Genomic DNA, 22,302 nt, shown 5'->3' with positions numbered 1-22,302 from the left:
AGAGATGAGGCACCTTTCAGAAGCCAAACCTCTCGTTGAAGGGGATCCCGGAGTGGGATTCGGAAGCCAAGCCTCTCATTCCGAGCGACTCAGGTGAGCAGAGCAATGGAAAACCTCCCTGAGGACAACACTCACCTTGTGAACATGTCACCCATATCCCTGCTTTTGTACACAGCAGTTAGCAACCCCCCTGAATCGGAGCTTTGCCATCACCCTTCCCAAAACACAACCTCTGCTGCCTGCTCATCTCGGAGCTGAAGCCACTTTTTTTGCATGGAGCTCCTCATCTTCCCACACCGCGCTCCTGGAATGCGAAGGCAGCGCTTGGTCATTGTCCACCAGCTGCCTTGTTTCCCCCTTTTCCTGAACAAAGGACTGAAACAGGGGGTTATCTGCGTCACAAGCAACGTCCTGAACATCGCTCACCCTTTCCTGCGCAAGCATTTGTAAACAGGTTGAGGATTAATGTCCAGCCGGCCCGAGACCCTTCATAAAAAACGGGGGGTTTATTGAAAACAGGATGGCAATCATTTCCCAGATCCAGTGCCTACAGACCTTTAAGATGAGAAACAACATCCAGAGCAGGAAAACAGCAACAGCAGCTGTGCACCAAGCCATTTTCCAAGAGGCATAAAACATGGGGGTTATTATTTTACAGCCCCCTCCTCCCTCCCCCAGCAAACACGCTCTCCTCTTTAAATAACAAGCAAATAAAAGATGAAGTTTCTGGTCAGCACATGATAATTCCCCCGGGGTTAATTTATGCATAGAATACGGAGCTCGACTAACACGCAGAGCTCAACAGACCTCGTGCAGAGGGATCTTCCTAATGCCTCTTTCTTAGCAGTCTTAGAGAGTCCGCATCTTATTTATACCCTGTTGAGGTCCAGTCTGAAGGGACTCAAATACTCAACAGCACAAGGTGAGACAGGGACAGAATATTCTCACCCCTTTGCATCCATGAGTATCCTAACGCTTCTGATTTCCAGTGATTTCCACACATGGAGCCTGGAGGCAATGCCACCGAGGCAAGACTTCTCAAATGCAAGACTCTTCACTTCTGAGAGGGGTCCCTTGGACTCTGCTCTCACTCCAAGCTTGGGGATAGCCAAGAAAAATGGAATAAATTCACCAGAGCCAAATTTGGGTCTAGGGTTTTCTTGCACTCTTTCACCTGTCACTATGAACTGGCACCGAGAGTGCCATTTATTTAGTTCTAGGAGCAGAAATAAGCCCTAAATCACAGAACCACAGAATGGTTTGGATTTAAAGGGACCTTAAAGCTTATCCAACCCCCTGCCACAGGCAGGGACACCTTCCACTAGAGCAGGTTGCTCCAAGCCCTATTCAATCTGGTATAACCTAAATACTAAATATCAGCATCAGCCCAGTGATCCAGTGATGCAACTGCTACAAAAAAAGGCTTTAAAAGTGTTAGGCAAAAGAGTTACTGGTGTACAACACACTGAAGCCAAGCCAGGAGTGGCCACCAAAGTAAATGAGAGAGCTGCATCACACAATACATGGGGAAAGGTGAGGAAGAAGAGTGAGGAAGCACATCTAATACAGGGTTACAGTGTAGATGGAGCCAGGCTCCCCTTGGAGATGCACAGCAAAAGGAGAGGGAAGAGACCAAATGCAAAAAGGTGAATTCAAATTCATTTAAACAGGGGGAAATAACAGAATAAGGGTGGTCAAACACTGGAGAAGGGACTCAGAAAGGCAGCTCACTCTCCATCCTTGGGGATTGTCAAAACTCAGCTGAATATGGTTCTGAGACTCCTGATAGAACTTCAATTTCAGCCCCAAGTGGAGGGTTAGGTCAAAGTCCTCCATGAGTTTCCTCCAGTCTAAATTATCCTGAGGATGAGAAAAGAGTGGGAATGTCAGAGACCTCCCTTTCTGTTAACCTGAGTTTTATGGTACAAAACTCAATGATCTTCAGGGAAATTCTTTGCAAATCAGTGCACTTCCGCCCCTATCACTTGTTATTTCTGAGATACCGCCACTTCTGGACACCACCACAAAGCTCTCTGGGGTAGCTGAGGCATTTTCCAAACACTCCTGGGACCCTCCTGAGCCCCAATGCCCGGAAAGAGCAGATCTGAGGAAGAGCCTTCCCACACTTCGACAATACAAACAGTGGTGCTGGCGTTTAGGGTCCTGCAGCTGACCTGTATTCTGCACCACGCATGATGAGCATCTCACAACAAAATCAGCGCTCATCTTGAAAGCAAAGGCCCTGGAGTAGTTAAAATGCCATTAAAAAAGGCAGTATAAGAAGGCAAATGTTGCAATAAAGGCTGAAAAGATGATCTGAGGAACTACAGCACGCTCAACCTCCCCTCGGTCCCTGGGGAAGTGATGAGCTGAGTCCTCCTGGGACACAGGAATGTGAAGGAGAAGGGGACTGGGACAATCAGCATGGATTTAAAAAGGAGAAGTTATGGCAATGATCCAATTGCTTGAGAGCACGACAGGATTTGTGGATGAAGGGAAAGCAGTGGGTGCCACAGACCATAGGCAGGCTTTTGCCGTGCTTTTCCACAAGATTCCTGCATTCAGGTGTCTCAGTCTGGATGAGTGACCAGCCAGATGGTTAAATAGGGTGATCAGGTCGAAAGGGTCTGGATTAATCAGTTGTACACTACCTGGTGACTAGTGGGGAACCGTAACAGGGTCTGTTCTGGGACCTGTCCTGCTTAACATCTGCATCGGTGACTTAGAGGAGGCAACAGAGCATCTTCTGAAGTGCTTTGCAGCGACACTAAACAAGGGGGAAAAGTCAACACAGTCAAGAGCAGGGCCACCACGCAGGGGGTCCCAGCATGCCGGAGGAACAGGCTGAGAGGAACCTGATGAAAGTACATAAGGAGAATGCCAAGTCCTGCACCTGGGAAGGAAGAACCTCTTGCAACAACACAGACTGGGGACTGACTGTCTGGGGAGCAGCTCTATGGAGAAGGACCAAGAGCCTTGGCAGACAGCAAGCTGAACACGGGCCAGCCGCCTGCCCTGGCAGCAGAGGCAGCCAACAGCCTCCTGGGCTGTATGAACAGGAGCAAAGCCAGTAGATGGAGGGAAGTGATTTTCCCCTTCTACACAGCACTCCTGAAGACTACATTCACACCCTGCATCCAGTTTTGGGCCTCCCAAATCCAGGAAAAACACTGATAAACCAGAGCAAGTTCAATGGAGGCCACCAAGATGGTTGGGCCCCACAGCTGGAGGCTGATGGAGCCCGGAGGAGAGCCTGCTTCAGGGGGACCTAACAACCACCTTCAACACCTACAAGGAGGGCACGGAGCAGAACAAGTTGTCCTGAGAGGTTTTGCAGTCTTAGTACTTGGAGGTTTTCAGGACCAGACTGGATAAAGGCTGAGCAACCTGGTTTGACGTCAGGGCTGCCCCAACTTTCAGCAGGAGGTTGGACCAGAGACCTCCAAAGGTCGTATCCATCCTGAATGATTTGATGGAATACTGACAGATGCAGCATAGCATGGTCAGGATTAACAGAGTTAACCACTGGGAGTGGGATGGGATTGAGCACAGAGAGTTGGAAGAATGAAGATGCCGCATGGGCAAATGTTCACCATTTATTTATTTCAGGTGTTTGAGCAGAAGAAATTATTAGGAAAATCATTAGGAAAAACATTAGGCAGAAGCTGTTCCCTGTGAGGGTGCTGAGGCGCTGGCACAGGGTGCCCAGAGAAGCTGTGGCTGCCCCATCCCTGGCAGTGTTCAAGGCCAGGTTGGACACAGGGGCTTGGAGCAAGCTGCTCTAGTGGAAGGGGTCCCTGCCCGTGGCAGGGTTTGGAGCTGGAGGAGCTTTAAGCTCCCTTTAACCCAAACCATTCTGTGATTCCATGAAATCAGGGCTCGGTGTGAAACATCAGTACATTTTCAGTGGGTAAGTGACCGGGCAGAGCTTCGCAAAGCCCTGGGAAAGCACGGCTGCTGTTCCTAACCTCAGGTGACAAGAAGTCTGCATCCGGGCTATTGTAGTAAACCTCCCTTTATTCCCCCCCCCCTCCTCCCTAACATGTCTGTTTTCCAAGCTGAATATTTTAAGAATCAAGGCTGCCTGTGATCATATCTAGCCAGCTTAGAATGAACACTGATTTCTTTGCTGCTTCTTTGATCAAAGCCAAGTGGTTTTCTCATGGGTAATAAGGTCACAGGGTTAAAAGAGCAATATGACAATTACAAAAGTTAAATCTATTGCCACTACAGACAGACACACTACCCAGGGTCCATTAGCACGTAGTACAGAATGGTTATCACAGGTCACTGACACCAGTTCACTCTAATGGCTTTTCCTGTGTCCTTATCAATCCAGTGCACAAAGTGTCTCACCCTCAGCCTTTCCCTATGATCTCAGTGCTGTGTTTATAGCTATCTAACTCCACCAGGCACCACTGGGTCAGCCAAGTCAGCAGACAGTGAGATATGCCAGGACACAACGATGGGACAATCTGCAAAGTGTCTGAGATGAACAAGGAGTTACCAGAGGCTTCGAGAAGGGAGGTTTTTTCCACTGCTTCCCCCCCACACAAACACACCCCCCTCTAAAGAAAAGGGTTTTAAAGTTCCCAAGGACACCGAGGGAAAACGTTACAACCCCGATCTCCAAAACAGAAGTAAACCACAGACTTTCCATGGCAGGGTTTGTGTTGCAGTATCAAATAAAAGAAACAACCAGCGTTACAAAGAGAGAAAAAAAAGAGACGTTTTCATATGAAAGACAGGGTTGGGTAGCTCTTATTATTTGAATTGTGGTTCCTATAAGAGGCTTTCTCATCCCTTAAAAGAAGAACTTCAATGGTTTTGCCCCAGTTACCAAAGAACAAATATTTTGGTGGGGATGCTGAAGCGTCCCCCCCGGAGAGGTGGGGATGGGGCAGGACCAACCGGCTGCGGCACCGCCACCGTGGGCAAGCAGATGAGCAAGCAGCCCTGCCAATGCATTAGCCCACAAAGGCAGAAAAGGGAGGATGAATGCAGGCAGAAAAAGGAGGATGAATGCAGCAGCACAATCACTAGCACACTTCTAAGAGGAGTTCATAAAAGAAAACATGATTTAAGTCGAGGGTTGGGAGGAGACCCATGATCCGCCGCCGGATTTGCGGCATCTCCCACTTCAAATGAAATCTGCTCGGCGTTGGAGATACAAAAGTGGTGTTTCCCTTCCTCAGCCCCCGAGTTCACCTTGAGTCCCTGAGCTGATGAATCCCCCTCCACCAGAACGTAGCCATTTCAATGGGAAGCAAAAATAAACCCTTGTTTCTCCTCCCAAACCCGTGCTGGCTCCACACAGCTAAGAGATACAGACTCATAGAATGCTTCAGGTTGGAAGGGACCTTAAAGCCCATCCAGCTCCAACCCCTGCCACGGGCAGGGACACCTTCCATTAGAGCAGCTTGCTCCAAGCCCCTGTGTCCAGCCTGGCCTTGATAAAACATTATATTCTTCACTAAAACAGGCAAGCAAAAACATACCAAGTGGATACAGTCCATACACAACACCTGCATTTTAATATAGCAATTTAAAGACATTTTATCGATTATTTTTAGTAAAGTGGGGGTTGTTTTGTTATATTTTTTTACCTTTCCTAATGTATTTTACGCATCAAAGCAGCGTTCGGGTCAGAGAGGCTCGGGGTAGAAGCACTACAGCAGATAAAAACGTCAGTGGCGAGATACGACAAATTTATAGTAAATACCTGTCAACTGCTATTTATCTAAATTATCCAGCCCTGGGATTCTCCAGAAATCCTTCATCAGCTCGGAGGCAGCCGCAGTTTTGAGCCTGTATTTACACCAGAATCTGTTCTCTTGTTCTCTTCTTTTTTTGGACACTTGTTCTTTACCCTAAAATGACCCCTTTGTAGCTCGGATCAAAGAGCTGGGAGTGTCAATACCAGTGTCTTCACGAACATGTTAAGAACCTCAAAGTAATTGGTAAGCAATTAGCATAAAGCTAAAGAAACCCACCTAGCAAAGGCAAACCCTAACAGGCAACAGCACTGGCTGGAGCAGGAGCTTAAAGTGACTTAAATCACCATCAGCTGCCTTTGAGACAACTTCTTGGGAGCACCCTGTGTGCAAACCACTGCTTTTTTTTGGCCCATTTATTTACTTTAAATTCCTTTCTCCTCTTGGTTCACTCTTTGCTTTCTGCTTTGCTACGGCTTACGGGAAACATGAAACAAAAAAACGGCTTTTCATTTTGTGTTATGTAAAGCAAAGCAATTCCATGTCTTGGCCTTGAAATACAAGGCACCCAACAGCTGTTCAGATGCTCCAGCAGATAAACCAGCTGGCCCAAACCTCACCTTTCCTAATTTATTTTGGAGATCGATCAAAGCAGCTCAAGCATTACACAGACTTGGGTCAAAGACAACATAAAAGATAAAAACGTCAATGGCAGAATCACTTCACTGAAATATTCCTGTTTCTTCTTTATATAATAATAACATTACCATCTTCAACAAACTGCTCTATTAAAGAAAAGATAATACCTGATACCAACAGCCTAACCACGCTGCAGGTGAATGTCCTTAAATAGCACACTGCTGATGAGCAGAAACTGAGCTGGGTCTAGTCTACGATCAGCTAAAACTAGACAGACTTTGGCCAACTGACCAAGGATACAGGCCCCAAGACTCATGTGTCCCGGCTCCCCCTGCCTTAACTCTTCTGTATGATGCTCCTGTCACCTGAAGAACCACCACAATCCATGATTCCAGCTAGTCTGATTTATGATTTTCCTAGGAAACGGACAGCACACGAGTGTCTAATATTACAGGGATTCCATCAAGACACTAAGGTTGTGCAGTGGTTACCAATCAGCACCCACTAGAAACCCAGCCTGTCATCTGAAAGCCTTTGTCCACACAATTCAGAGTGTACCTGGTGCACACAGGCAGGGTAAAGGCATCACTTGGGGAAAAAAACCCAGTCATGAGAGCAAAGAGCAAGAGCGCACGGCAGGGTTCGGTGCGCCTACAACTGCAAGCACAACACACAAACACACTCTTGTGCTGTTCTGTTTGCGATCTGCACACACTCAAAGCCTCCCCTACGCCCATTTCTTCCTCAAGGCTCCGTCGCCCGGCCCGTTTCTCACAAGAAAAGGACCCGCGGATGAATAGTCCCATAAAGCATCCCACCAGAGCCTGTCCTCCCCGGAGCCGCCACCGCGCCAAGGTCCAACGCTCAATTAACCCCCGCTCGACCTTCCTTCACTTTCTTTCCCCCTCCTCTGCCCTTCCTGAGAAAGTTCAGCATTTCCTGGAAAAGCCTCCTTGCCTGCTTGATATTGTACTTCGCCTTGGTTGCCGAAGGAAGGATTTACAGGTGCCTGGCCCCCTCTCTAAGACCATGACCGCAGCCTGACCTCCCGTTACAATATGTGAACTCCTGCCCTGCTGATAAGGCTGGCAGATAGGAGTAGGATTTTTCAAATAATCCTTTGGGAATTTCTAAGCAGCGCGGCCATAAAACCGAGGTGACTGGAAGGTCGATTTCACTCCCAATAATAAATATCTCAATGTTTATTCAACGTGGGCCTTTTTAACTGCAGGCCAAGCGTTCAGATAACGCTATTGTCAATGACAAATATTAGGAGTTTTGGGGAACTATTACATTATGATCCTTCCGTCTGACACTGATGTGGCCGTTTCCTTCGACGCTCGCTGGATCTCTTGACATTGTTCAACTCAAGTTGGGCCTAGAAAGCCAGAGCAGGATTCAATCACAGGTCAGCAAAAGGGCAGTTTTCTTTTCAGGAGCCTTTACAACGGATAGTTACCTTTCTCTCTTGCTCTTTTCTCACCAAAACACCTTCTTTAGAGCTCTGCTGTCTGTTTTAACTCATTACAAGGGCTTTGGGCTGAAATAGAGGAGTAAGGGGACAAGGACTGAATGATCTCAGCTCAGGATGGGGACAGAGGATGCTAACCCACCGGCATGAAACCCCTGCGCGAGGTTTAGCCTGAGCATCACCAAGCCCATTGCACTATTCCCACCTCTAGCAGAAGACAATCCCAACCGAGATCCATCACAGAACACTGGCCATTAAATCTGTCTAGTAGCAGTAGCATTTCCCTAATACCAAGTGCTACTTGAGATTAAAAAGTAAAGCAACCAGACAACAACAAGGTCCCAGTGAAGAAATGAGACCATTTCAAACAGGCAGAACTGTGATACCCACCAGCAAAAGCCCTTCATTCTTTTTGCAACAGCTTTATGCATGAATACACAATTAAACAAACACCAGTGCATTAAACAAATGCACATAAGCCACACAAACAGGATTCCTAATCCTGTTTTCGTTATCCATCTTCTTCACTGAAGTTCCTCCAAATAAAGTGACACTTGGAAATCCAGAATGCATTTCAGACCAGTTGTAATCTTCAATTAGCAACTCCCTGAACTGGGCTCCCAGTGCTGGGCCTGAGGAGGAGGTTTTTATCCAACATAAACACAGTAACACATTTTGGGTAGGTTAACTTTGTCATGCCAATAAAATATCATGGCAGGGTAGCCAAATTGCCTAATTATTAACAGATGAGGGCACAAAAAAGAAAGATTTTACATAAATGCTTTTCATGACAATTCTTTTCCTTTTGCAAGCTCATTTGTGTGTATTGCTAGAAACTGGCTTTAGAAGTGCACTGAAAACAATTCCCTCTCAAGCCTGGCTCCGCCGTGGAAAGGGAGGAAAGCTGTGAACAGAGTGCTCCTTTCATCTGCTGCCTGCACTTCAGATTGCTCAACCGCAGGAGAAGAGCCCCCCGAAAGCTACTTCCCTCCAAAGGATGTTAAAGAACGGGTGCAAACATCATAGGTTCACTGGGTCTGCAGATGCAAGGCTCATATGATGTCTGGAGGCATCCCAGAAATTAGAAGTTGAAGGGTAGGACACAAGGGGTATCTTAACTGCCCTTGTTATACATAAGAAAAGCAATGCCTTATGTACTCATAACCTAGGAGAAACATACCTCATGGAGCAGCCTAATGGGAGCTCACCTGAAAAGCTCTCAAGACCATGACACTGCTCAAAGTAACACTGTTTAGCCAATAACCAACCACCACCACAGAACAGCTTCACTTTTAGCCATGTTCTTCAGTGCGCACAAAGCCTGTTAGGGAAACTGGGAGTGATGCAGAAAACGGTGGGTTTGGTGGGACAGCAGCAAAACTGCTCCTGACACTGTTTGAAGAGAGAGAAGTTCTCCTGAGCACAGCAAATAAAACATTAACACCAATCAGCCCCCTGCAACTCCTCCATTTGCACTGAAGCTACTGTGCCTGAAGAAGAGTTCTTGGAGTAAAACTGTATGACTAAGAAATACGTATTCCCTGAATTAAGAAGGACATGAAGCTGTTGGAGCAAGGCCATGGAGATGCTGCGAGGGCTGGAGCAGCTCTGCTCTGGAGCCAGGCTGAGAGAGCTGGGCTGGGGCAGCCTGGACAAGAGAAGGCTCCTCAAGGGGAGACCCGAGAGCAGCTCCAGTGCCTGAAGGGGCTGCAGGAAAGCTGGAGAGGGGCTTGGGACAAGGGATGTAGGGACAGGCCAAGGGGAATGGCTTGAACCTGCCCGAGGGGAGACTGAGATGAGCTCTTAGGCAGAAGCTCTTCCCTGGGAGGGTGCTGAGGCGCTGGCACAGGGTGCCCAGAGAAGCTGTGGCTGCCCCATCCCTGGCAGTGTTCAAGGCCAGGTTGGACACAGGGGCTTGGAGCAAGCTGCTCTAGTGGAAGGGGTCCCTGCCCGTGGCAGGGGTTGGAGCTGGAGGAGCTTTAAGGTCCCTTCCTCTGTGAGTATTACACAGTGAATATTACAACCCAGGGTCTTCAACAGTTGGAGAAAATATCCCTTCATTTCTCTGTGGCCTGCATGAAGGAACTGTGTGGGTTTTACCCAAATCCATCCATCACTGGCCTCTTTCCTACTTCAGCTAATGCACCTCCTAACTAGGTGAAACACTGATAAACGCTTTGTAACCACCTCCTTGCAGCAGCATTGATGAAATAGGCAGCACCCCAACATTATCCTTAAACCACAGCCCAGTGTCAGCCCCAGTGTCACGGGCAGCAGTTACTTACCAGGACAGAGTATATGTGCAGACATCGGTACACCGGGGAGAAGTCCACCAGGTCCTGGGCTCCAGGTACCTAAAAGAGAGCAGGAGATCAGTGTGAAACATGCAGAACGCATCTAGAGAAGTTCTAATGCAGAACTCTAACATATCACCTACAGATAAGTGCAACTTCAATGCAGGTTCAGAGGGACATAAAATTTCAGGTATGTAACAAGCAGATTGACTATTTATATCTATCTGTTTTTGAATATATTTAATTTTCTTGAAGATTCTCAAAGTAGGAAAATCCCAGATAATATTGTGTTTAGCCCTCTGTTAGCCAGCTCAGCAGAGATTTAACTTTGACCATAGGTTTAAATACAAATGCCAGCATCCTGGCACAAACTGTCCTGGTTCTTCTGAACCAAAGGGGAAAAACAGAAAAAGCCAAGCTCTTATTCTCCAGATTTCTACTTTGATATCTTTGAAAGCCCCATTTCTATTTCTTATTTTGTTCTTAAAAAACTCAGGCGCCACACAGACTCCACCACCTTTCAACAACACAGGGAGCCTCGCACAGGGAGAAGGAAGCGCATTTCTGAAGGGTGGGATGGAGGGAGGGAGGAAGAGAGGAAAGATCAGAGAAGAAATTTGCATACAAGAAGCTTGTGTCCTTTGGATATATTCAAGCCAACACAGTATTAAGCTTGTTGGCCAAGGCATAAAGCTAAGGCAACTATCCTTCTCCCCCAAAATCCAAAGTGGAGGGGAGTGTTCTGTTGACATGTGGTGGAAAAAAGGGGAGAAAGATGAAAGGGACCAATGGACAGGCCGAGGAAACATGTTTATTTTATACATTTTTAATTATGCTTAAGAGGCATTTCTTCTAAAAAGGAGGTAGGATGAAGGAGAGAGAAGTTTCTAGTTTGATGCAATCCTAAACTAACACTGCCCAAAGCGCCTGGGGCGAGTGGTCCTCATCTAAAACAACGGCTTCAAGCAGGGGAGTACAGAAGTTATGGGCTGGAAAGGGAATACAGGGGATTTTGTTGAATAGCCTCTTGTATAATGCGGAACCAGAGTTGTTAAAGAACCTCCTCCATGCAAAGAAACCCAGTCCTCAGCACTACAGAGGTTCTTGGTTAGAGCTGAAATGATGAAGGAAGCCATGGAGACAGACAGAGCATCCCGTCCCACATCGCATCTCTTCAAGCCCCCCAACCTGGTGGTGCAGGGACGGGAATCTACTCTAGGATGCTAGGAAGCAGCCAGCTCATTGGGAACAAGGCAGCAAAGAATGTTCTCTGGGCACAGCTCATCCATCTCACTGGATTTCCTTCCATCCCTCGCAAGGAGCTCTCGATCACTGACACAGGGGGATGCCCATCTCTTGGAGCTCCATGAACTGAGAGCTCTGGTAGATGGCAAGGCTGGCTCACCAGGAAGGAGGAAGGTTTCCAAGAGAGGGACAGGGCTGGCATTGCCTGGTGCCCCTCTTCACACTGAACCTACTGTTCACCAACAGAAGGGTTACACAGCTGGATGTGGACCTGGGCAACCCAATCTAACTGAAGATGTCCCTGCTCATTGCAAAGGAGCTGGATAAGATGAGCTTTGAAAACTCCCTTCCAACCCAAACTATCCTATGAGGCTATGAACCAAAAGCAAGCATCTGGGAAACACAGCTCACCGCCCTCACTAACATTTCTTGCTTTACCTTCTACAAGACCGTATTTGACACTTGCAAACACTAGGCAGCAGTTTTATTGGGTTAATGCCAATTTTATCACGCCTTCCTGGCCATTTATTTTCCATTTGCAGTCTCTAAGGCCTTCTAACGCTCCCTAAATAGCTCCCAAATCCAGGTATCAGCTAGTTCATGATTCTGCCTTGCTGTATTCCTCTAGCATTAAGTACAATTTCTCTCCAGCTCAGGAATTCCTGATTGCAAAACTGCTGGAGATCACTAAAGCAGACGGGGAAGTATCAGTGCTCGCTCGACCCAGGCATCCTCCAGCAACCACCTTCAGCGTGGGGAAGCTGGACGGGATGGACCCGAATCCACCCTATGTTTTTCAAAGGGAGGAGAGATCTGTCATCCCTTCAGAGCATGATCAAAGCAGATGATGTTTTCCTATGAATTTGAATTCAGGATCAAACGGTTTTGCTCCTCTTGGATTTGGGGCACTGGCTGAACAGGGCCCATAGAGAAATATTTCTGATAAAGATTTGTGAAATCAGGATATTGCCAAGACCAGACTTTACTCCCCCAGAGAAATTCTTTCAAAGCAGACTGCAACATTTTCACAGTCTCTGATCTTCTCCGAAAACTTTTAAGCCCACACACACACTCACAAAGAAACAGGCTGGACTATTCTGCAGTTAACGTCTCCGAGACATTAACAGCTTTAGAATTGCCAATCTCAGCAGAACACTATCAGACGTGGAGTGCTGGGCCATAAGAAAGCTTTTGCAAACAGAAAGACATGCACCCAAAACCTGTGCTAGGATTTTATGCAGGGCATAAACCTATAATATATACTAAGGAAAAGAACCGACCATCTATTCCAAATAAAGCCACAGCCCTACAAAAGGACTAATCATAGATTCATAGAATGTTTTGGGTTGGAAAAGACCTTAAAGCTCCTCCAGCTCCAACCCCTGCCACGGGCAGGGACCCTTTCCACTTGCTCCAAGCCCCTGTGTCCAACCTGGCCTTGAACACTGCCAGGGATGGGGCAGCCACAGCTTCTCTGGGCACCCTGTGCCAGCGCCTCAGCACCCTCCCAGGGAAGAGCTTCTGCCTAAGAGCTCATCTCAGTCTCCCCTCGGGCAGGTTCAAGCCATTCCCCTTGGCCTGGCCCTACAGGCCCTTGTCCCAAGCCCCTCTCCAGCTTTCCTGCAGCCCCTTTAGGCACTGGAGCTGCTCTGAGGTCTCCCTGGAGCCTCCTCTTCTCCAGGCTGAACAAGCCAAACCTGGCCTAGTGGAAGTTGCCCCAGCCCCTGGCAGCAGGCTGGAACTGGATGAGCTTTAAGGTCTCTTCCAACCCAAACTATTCTATGATTCAGCAAATCCCATCTTGGATACTTCTCATGCTGAACAGAGGTACAGAACAAACTGTGCTGTCAATCTCCTATGTCTTGTGTGATCATCCTTCGACTGCCCCAGCATGCCCAATGGCTTAACCTAAGGGGTAATAAAATGGATGTATTTGTATGGTGATGAAGATGCTCACAAGACTAACACTGGGAGTGGCCACATGGTCCTGTAGACTCACTGATCTCACTCTGGCTCCCGTTACAGACAACAGGCAGACAGCTTTGTCTGGAAATGGAGAGGTTTTTCTCCGGGTCCAAGATGCTTCTTGTGTAATAGTGGTGGGAAGCAAGCAGAAAGGTGGAGGTTGACAGCATCTAACAGAGTCACTTACCAGGGAAAGCCAGAAGAGCACTCTGGGGTGCCTGCTCCAGCTCCCAAACCTTTGTAAGAAATCTGTTACACTCACTTGGAGAAGCACAACTTATTCCGACAGCCAGAAGCATGATGAATTATGGCTACACCTCACACCTGCTGAAGTCCTTCCTGAGTGCCAAACTCCTTCTCCAGATAGAAAACCATCTGGAAGTCCTTGATTTGTTCTTCAAAGACAATTCAACAGCCATTACTCCAAAGTGCAATGTCCTTCCTGAGAACTTTCCCACTCTCACAGAGGAGCACCAGGGAGTCCAATTCAGCCCAACCACTTCACAGCCACCTGAGCAGCCTTTTTTGGGGACAAGAAGAAATGAGGCACGACGCAGGCATATTTGTCCTGCTGTATTCCACCAGATCCAAGAGAAAAGTCACTGAAAATGAGAAGAAGCTGCATGAGCTTTGTAGTTTGCTGGATGCTTTTTACTACAAAGGGAACAGCTGGCACAAATTGAGCAGACTGTGGAGCTACTCACTGTGAAATGCAAATTCTCCTTCTGCAGCTTGACATTCATGAAAACTGAATTTGAGCCTTTTCCCAGCCCAGTTACAGCTGTGCCCACTCCCTCACTCTGATTACAATGGGAGCTTCCACCTCAGTGAGGCATCTACACTTAAGTCTGGACCATAATGTCTCCAAACTGGAGAATGCTAATGGAGCGGAGAACCACATCCCATATTTGTACCCTTGAATGCAGCTGGCAGAGCTCTCTCTCGTGCTACTCCAAGGGAATGAGCTACATGCAACAGGATGAGCAAAGAACAGTATGTTCTTTCTTCCCTTTCAAAGCTTATCCCATTAATTTTGCTGCAGTGAGGAAGGGATTGCTCCATGTGGTGAGAAAGCATAGGATCTCCAGAACAGTTCATCCAGCATAGGTAGAGGACAACACAGCCTGCTGAAGGGCCCCAGATATTTCCTAGAGGAAAAAATATGTATTACTCTGTTTTTTTCCAGCCTGTGCACCAGGATCAGCAGCTCTCCTACCTAAACTTAATGAGAAATACCTAGGAACATCCCGTTTTCAATTCCGAGCAGGATTTGGTGCAAGGTACCTTTCCTTCTTCCATTTCCATATTCAACGAGTCTTCATTGGTTGTCTTCCAAACAGAAACCTGCAGTTTCTGGTTGGCTTTATCGGCTGTGACCGGTCAAGAGCAAAAGCTACCACTACAATCTCAAGATGCTTCACGATCATCTCTTTACTTGTCTACAGACTTCGTTCTACAGTGGGACACCTCTTCCTTCTATTTAGATTAGATCTTAGGCAGAAGTTCTTATGAGAAGTTCACCACCCTGCGAGGGTGCTGAGGCGCTGGCACAGGGTGCCCAGAGAAGCTGTGGCTGCCCCATCCCTGGCAGTGTTCAAGGCCAGGTTGGACACGGGCTTGGAGCAAGCTGCTCCAGGGGAAGGAACCGCACACAGTACTGCAAGCAGGGTCTCGAGAGCAGAGGGGTAGAATCACCTATTTTGATCTGCTGGTCACACTTCTCTTGGTGCAGCCCAGGCTTTCTAGGAACCCAAACCCTGTCCTTCCCTGCCTAAGCCAATAGGGGAAGAAGAAGCAGAGGAACTGGCAATGAGGCTCCACACAGACAGGCCAGGCAGCTGGGGGCTCCTGCGGTGCTGCCCCCTCTGAGCTCGGTTTCATCACCACGGACAGCAGCCACCACCCCGGCCCCATCAGTCCCTCCAGCCCCACCACAGCCTCTGCGACAACCCGATCCCTACGGGAAGTCCATCCATTTACTACCAGCCTGGCTTTAAACACAGCACAAGGTGGGATTTCACCTGCATGGAGATGAGTTACACCACTGCGATGAACACAACTCCCAACTGTTCTATTCTAAATGTCTTCAAGTTCTTCCGTCCTTAATATCTCCTTCAACTTTTCCTCACACCTTTCACTTCTAATTGAAACTCCATTCTAATTCCTAATTCTACTCAAAATTTTGCCTACCCAACAAGTGTGGTTTCATTTCACACCACCACACAGTTTTGCCAGAATCCACTCCACAGCAAGGGAGAGATTCTGGAAGCAAGAAAGAACAAGAACTACTTAAGAATCATAGAATCATAGAATTGTTAGGGTTGGAAAGGACCTTAAGATCATTTAGTTCCAATCCCCCAAGAACCATATTTTTAGTTTTTAACAGGAAAATATCAAAATTAATCTATTCAAATCAATGTCTTTTTACAAAAAAAAGTGCTCTTTCCATTCATTTTTCTTTATAACTTGTCTCTACTTCCATTCTGCTGCAGGAATAAACAGCCCACACAGATGCTTCAGTGCAGTGCATGGGCTTTGGGGTTGCACCCTGCAGCTTGGTCCTGGTGAAGGAATCAGTGATCCCCTCATGCTGCTGTAGAAGCAAAAGAGAGATGAAGAGGAGAGAAGTGAATGGCAGGGGAGAAGGCAGGACATGAGCACAGAGCCACCTGAGCAACCTGCACTATTTTAAATGTCAGAAACTTGGTTTTTATCTACTTGCCTGGCTGGTTATGGGCTGGCAAGTTCAAGGCAACAAATATCACCTAACTCAGTTACCAGGGTAGCTAAAAATACCAGTCTCTTGACATGTGAGGCAAGTCCAGAGGAGGCCATGGAGATGCTGTGAGGGCTGGAGCAGCTCTGCTCTGGAGCCAGGCTGAGAGAGCTGGGCTGGGGCAGCCTGGACAAGAGAAGGCTCCTCAAGGGGAGACCTGAGAGCAGCTCCAGTGCCTAAAGGGGCTGCAGGAAAGCTGGAGAGGGGCTTGGGACAAGGGATGTAGGGACAGGCCAAGGGGAATGGCTTGAACCTGCCCCAGGGGAGACTGAGATGAGCTCTTAGGCAGAAGCTCTTCCCTGGGAGGGTGCTGAGGCGCTGGCACAGGGTGCCCAGAGAAGCTGTGGCTGCCCCATCCCTGGCAGTGTTCAAGGCCAGGTTGGACACAGGGGCTTGGAGCAAGCTGCTCCAGTGGAAGGGGTCCCTGCCCGTGGCAGGGGTTGGAGCTGGAGGAGCTTTAAGGTCCCTTGCAACACAAACCAGGCTGGGATTCTGTGAATTTATCTTTTCCTAAATGAAGGATGGATACTAAACTGCTGCCCAAGTAAGCAACCCCTGTGCTGGGGGACAGAAGACATGGGCTGTTCAGTTCTTATCCAACACTCAACCCCTCTGCTGAGCTTGCTAACAAGAACAGGGACAATGGGGTAAAATAATCCAATACTGGATCACACCCCACGTCCTACAGGCTGTTCTGCATCTTTATGACATGCTTAATAGCAACAGGAAAGACGAGATGCAAACACTGTTTGAGACGCTACCGTTCACCCCCAAACTGCCCAGTCTCCTGGATTTGATGTTATACAGTTACCTCTTCATCCTCATCCTCATCTTCAACATCCAGGATACCCGAATCTTGCTCAGACATGGGGCTAGTGTTTTTTACCTCCAGTTCTGAGCTTGCGCAGGCTTCTTTCTTGGACTTCTTCCCCCCACTTATCCTCGGATGCTGTGATACAATATTGTCCAGGTTTCGTTGCTGCTGTGCCTAGAAAAAAGAAGCAGATTTCACCTTTTATAGTGGCATCCCCTTATTTTATACTGGTTTTCAGCCTGAAGATGCAATCAGTCACGAAATAGAACAAATGAGACAAAATAAACCACACACTAAATGCAACTTCGAAACGGTATGTTTTCCCTAACCCAGATACTCCAAAGCAGCAGAAGATTCCTTTCAAAACCATTCCAGGGATTATGCAACAATACAAACAATATTCTGACTCTTCACAAATCAAAATGCCAAACCCATCATACTGCCATATTGATCTATTTACAGCACAGATGCAGAAATATTAGCCCATAGGCCATGTGGTGACTGTCACAGGCTAAATTAAAGGACGTACTTAACCGTTGGATTTGTTCCTCTTTTCAACCCATGTCAGCACAAAACATTCCACATCTGGACCCCAGAGGTTCCTGAAAGCATTTTTGTGGTACCCCAGGAGAGTTTAATTGGACGTTGCTGATGTACAGAATGAGCTGTAAAAGGTATGGAACAAAAATTCACTCGCCAGGAGCAGCGCCGGGATTCAGGGAGGGAAACCCATGGAATCACTGGAGCTCCCTCCAGTCACTCTTGATATCTGCTCCTGGGGCTTGGAAGTTCATTTGCAGCAGAGGTCAACGCATGTGCTCAGCTGCAGAAACTCGCCTGGCTTTATCACTGTTACGGACCCTAATACTTGATAGAAAAAGTGGTTTCACCCCAATTGTTCATGAGAGTTGACCAAGATAACTTCCAACTGATGGGGAAGGGCAAGGAGGGAGGACGGCACAGAGAGCCATGCAGCCACAAGTGCCTGATGGTGGCCAAAACAAGGGGAAAAAGGCCAAGCCAAAGGCTGTGCTGGGTCTGCACATGTGGGCTCATGCTCTGGTGTAACTAGAAACTAAACACGCTGTGAACCTGAATTTATATGGATGTATACACGCAGGTTTATAGGATTCCTCACGTATTTTTCTATATATTTTTTATATATAAGAAGAAAGGTGCCTGGAACTCATCCAGATGTCTTTCTGAAAGTGTTATTTTACAGGGTAGGGTTCTTCTAAAAAAGGAATGTGTTTTATATATATCCATATATATATATTAGTTATTAACATAAACTCTATTTCTACAGCCCAAGTCAAACCTGCACCAGGTATTTTATTCCACCTCTGTAACAGGAGACAAACAAGGTGGCAAAAAGGACCATCCCCTGCCCCTCGCTAATGTGACAGCCTGGCTTTAGAAGGAAGAAGGAACACTGGAAATGCACTGTAGGTACGGTTGTCAGTGAAACCAACCCTGCCAGGAAAACAATGGAGAATTAAAATGAGCAGAACCTACTAAAAATAAATCATCTTAATGATTACTTTTGCTACCTGAACTGCAGAAATCAGAAAGCTCTGTATCTGGAGTGCAAACCTTCAAAACTAAGTCCTTTTCAACACTTAAAAGCACGAATATCACACAAAAACAAGTTATGAGCAAGTTTTATTTTGACAGGGGTCTTTCAGCTCAACTCCCTTTTGAATCCCTCCTTGGGAAGAAAGACCCCATCAGAGACAGATCACTTGTGTAGTTTCTAGAGCTGAAGAACATTAAAAGCCAAGCACAGCACAGATATCCCAACCAGGTAAAATCCTACCTTTGCGTAAGGCAAAGTGCTCTTTACACCATAAACACTCAACCAGCCTCATCTTAGTTAATGAACATAGCAATTAATAATAAAATTACACATATATTAGCTCAGATTGGACATGGATGCACCAGAACTGGAGCTAAACCTTACATGGGGCAGCCCTGCACGGTGCCATAGCACAATCTTGACCTCTAGTGGTTGGAAAGCAGTAGTATCCTTGATGCTCACCACAAGCGTTCCTACAAGGGAAGGAATGGCAGAAGAAGGGGACTACCAAGCTAGCTTATTTACAAGATCTCTTAAGAGATGAGTCTCAACAAGAGGGATTTCTGCAACAAAGCCCCAGGAAAAGGGCTGTGTGAGCACTGCTGAGGATAAGGTCCGCTAACAATGTCAATACTTGAAGAAATGGGGGGGGGGGGGGGGGCGTGGGATGTTTTTGCATTAGGAATCTCAAACTTCAGAAGCACAACTCTATAGAAAGACATTGCAACATCATAGAAAGAGAATTAGGACTTCAAAAAGGGGGGTGAGCCTTTGGTCCTTCTGAAGCACACACAACAAAGAGGTTCGAGGCTCGATTCCACTCTCAGATACACCCATTTATGACATAAGTTACTCAACTGAAGCGTAATGAAGTTGTAACACTGAAAATTACACCAAAAGCAAGCCCAGTGTCCTCAATAAAACCTCTCAGATTTATGTAATCTTTTTTCTTCCAGAAAGGGAAGAAATCAAAGAATGGGAAAATGCAAACTTTTGGATCAAACATTGTGCTTGAAACGGAACATTAAACAGGGTGTAGCAAGACCATAGCGAGAAGAGTGGTCATGGGAGAGGGAAAAACTGGCCTGACAAGCTGAAGGATGCTGCCGCCAGCTCTGAACTTCACTGCCGAAGCCTGAAGCATGTGATATTCAGCATTTTAGGCTGAACACAGAACTGGTCTCCCCAGAGGAGCTGGTGGACATGTTCTGAGAAGGCACATCACATCGGTCCCCCATCCCTTTACAAACAAGAGGTATTAATGTCTTCCTTCAGCTCCAGCTGTGCTCACAACAGAAGCACAGTCGTAGGTGATATGTACTGAGCAGATGTCAAGATTGATAAAATCCCAATCAAATATTGATAAGACCTGATAAATACTGCTACTGAGAAAACCCAAAAGTCAAGAAAATCTGTCCTTCTAGAAAAAGCCATCGCTCTAGGCCAAGGAGCTCAACACCCAAATTCCAACACTACATCTTCATAGAGTCACAGCCTGGTTTGTGTTGGAAGGGACCTTAAAGCTCCTCCAGCTCCAACCCCTGCCATGGGCAGGGACCCCTTCCACTGGAGCAGCTTGCTCCAAGCCCCTGTGTCCAACCTGGCCTTGAACACTGCCAGGGATGGGGCAGCCACAGCTTCTCTGGGCACCCTGGGCCAGCGCCTCAGCACCCTCCCAGGGAAGAGCTTCTGCCTAAGAGCTCACCTCAATCTCCCTTCTAGTTTATAGCCAATTTTCATACTTTTAATGCAAATACACTACAGTTTATCAAGGGAAGAATTCTGACCTGAACTAAAAATCTGAGACCCTACTGGGAAAAAGAAAAAAGGGAAAAAAGTATGTCCACAAATTCCCAATGATTCCCAAAATATTTCCCAAAGACCCACCAGCAGCAGCCACAGAGATGCTCCCAATGGCACTAATGCTTTCCAGCCCACCAAGCGCGATTTTTACCTTAAGAATTTGGGAAGGGACAGGGGGAGCAGCTCTAACCTAGAAGGGCTTTTCCAGGGATTTCTACCTTCAAGACCAACAAACGGCCTCAGATTAAGCCAGTGGATGCTCATTCCCTTCCAGCAGGCTGGCGCACATCACAGCACGTAACCCCACCTCCTGCACGATGGGCACAGCCCATCGCTATCCATCGGGGAGCCCGAGGAGTCGGGAGCTGAGCCCATAACTTAGGTGTTACGCTGGAACGACACAACGTACACGCCAGAAGAAATAGTAATTGCTTTTCCATTTAGAGGAGGGCATTCCCCCTACCCCCTCTCTTGGCAGGAAACAATCTGGACTGAAGTGACCTATAAGTGAGAAATATCAAGTTTTCTTTAAATTCAGCAGGCTTGGGTGAAGTCACCGAGGTTTCAGTTTCACCTTGAGAGAAAGAGAGAGCTGGGGAGAGGCCCAAAGGAAGCAACTAAGGAGAAACTTGGGCTTAACCGCCAAGGAACTCCCCTCTCCTACCCCCACGTCGTTACCCTCACCTTCCCGAGCTGGGGGTGCAGCAGAACAGCTCTGCAATGGAGTTGACGTCGCCCATAAAGGATGAAAAATGACCTGCAGAGCAGGCACATTTGGATTTTAATGTTCTGTTTCACATCAAGGCATCTGTAGGGAGCCCAATGAAGAGGCACACTTTAGAAACCACATCAAAGCCCAGGCGACACTGCGGCGTGCCCTCTGAAAACGGAGGGACCTGGGGCTACAGGGGAGGCAAAAAGGCCTTGAGGGACAAAAATCAAGTCATAATAAAGAAAAATCCCCTTACCTTTTGGTGTGGTTTACATGAAAGCAAGTGCATTTTGGTCTTATTCTGTAAAATTGCCCCTATTATACAAGGCTATCAATCTCTTGGCTCTGGGCTTAATGCACCGATAAAAAAACAGAAGGTAAGAAAGCGAACGTCTGGTCGCAGCTAACATTACGTTCAGCAATAACACACAAAGCATTCGGTTCATGGAGCTGAAACTCCCTCCCAGCACAGCTACTTTCAGCATCCCCGTGAGCAGCAGAGCAGCCTGGCAGCCTCCTGGCTCTACAGGAACACCCCACCGTGCTCTGACACGGCAGCAATCCCAGCTGCCCCGACAGCAACGCTGTTTCCAGGCTGCTTGATCTTAGCAGCAACGGCAGCTTTCCATGTTCAAGTTCAGGTTCAGGTCAGTGACCTATGTTTGCTGCTTTAACTGGGCTGAGGTTGCCCATCAGGCAGCCTAGGAGACCATCTCCACTATGGAAAGCTCAGTGGGCTTTGTTATCCGAATGCGACGAGAAGAACTGATCCTTTTGGCTGTTGTTCCTTGAGAAACAGAGAATCAAAGGAACAAGGGGGGAAAAACACTTGTAGCTCCATTACAAGGTTTCTCTCCGCAGCCATCTGCTTCCTTTTCATTACGAGTACACTACTCAACCTTGCAGGACATGGCTTTGGGGATTTTCCCTTCAAGCCTGCCCTACAAGAGTCCTAAATACAAGTCCTCAATACGAAGACTCAAGGCACTCAGTGCCTAAAAGGGCTGCAGGAAAGCTGGAGAGGGGCTTGAGACAAGGGCCTGTAGGGACAGGCCAAGGGGAATGGCTTTAACCTGCCCCAGGGGAGACTGAGATGAGCTCTTAGGCAGAAGCTCTTCCCTGGGAGGGTGCTGAGGCGCTGGCGCAGGGTGCCCACAGAAGCTGTGGCTGCCCCATCCCTGGCAGTGCTCAAGGCCAGGTTGGACACAGGGGCTTGGAGCAAGCTGCTCTAGTGGAAGGGGTCCCTGCCCATGGCAGGGGTTGGAGCTGGAGGAGCTTTAAGCTCCCTTCCAA

At 47.5% G+C, this 22,302-nt stretch overlaps 1 protein-coding gene across 8 annotated transcripts in view; it reads right to left on the bottom strand.

Annotated features, from left to right (window-relative positions):
• The window catches only part of EXOC6B (exocyst complex component 6B), a 293,055-nt gene that overhangs the window by 146,009 nt on the left and 124,744 nt on the right, over positions 1 to 22,302 (bottom strand). For 7 of the 8 annotated variants that reach the window (XR_008971199.1, XM_057401258.1, XM_057401260.1 and 4 more), the window contains 2 exons: positions 16,916 to 17,092; positions 10,110 to 10,178 (listed from right to left, as the gene is read on the bottom strand). Coding sequence is in view for 7 of the 8 variants with exons in the window: in XM_057401258.1 (XP_057257241.1) it covers positions 10,110 to 10,178; positions 16,916 to 17,092 (246 nt within the window). In the remaining variant the exon portion in view is untranslated. The remainder of the gene's footprint in view (positions 1 to 10,109; positions 10,179 to 16,915; positions 17,093 to 22,302) is intronic. The other variant, XM_057401263.1, reaches the window with a different exon arrangement.

Source organism: Pezoporus wallicus, unplaced genomic scaffold (genome assembly GCF_028554395.1).
Source record: "Pezoporus wallicus isolate ANWC-B61680 ecotype Strahan unplaced genomic scaffold, APGP_CSIRO_Pwel_v1 contig_8837, whole genome shotgun sequence".
Lineage (NCBI taxonomy): Eukaryota > Metazoa > Chordata > Aves > Psittaciformes > Psittacidae > Pezoporus > Pezoporus wallicus.
The sequence above is the reverse complement of the archived record's forward strand: the minus strand, read 5'-3'. Positions and strand labels throughout refer to the sequence as shown.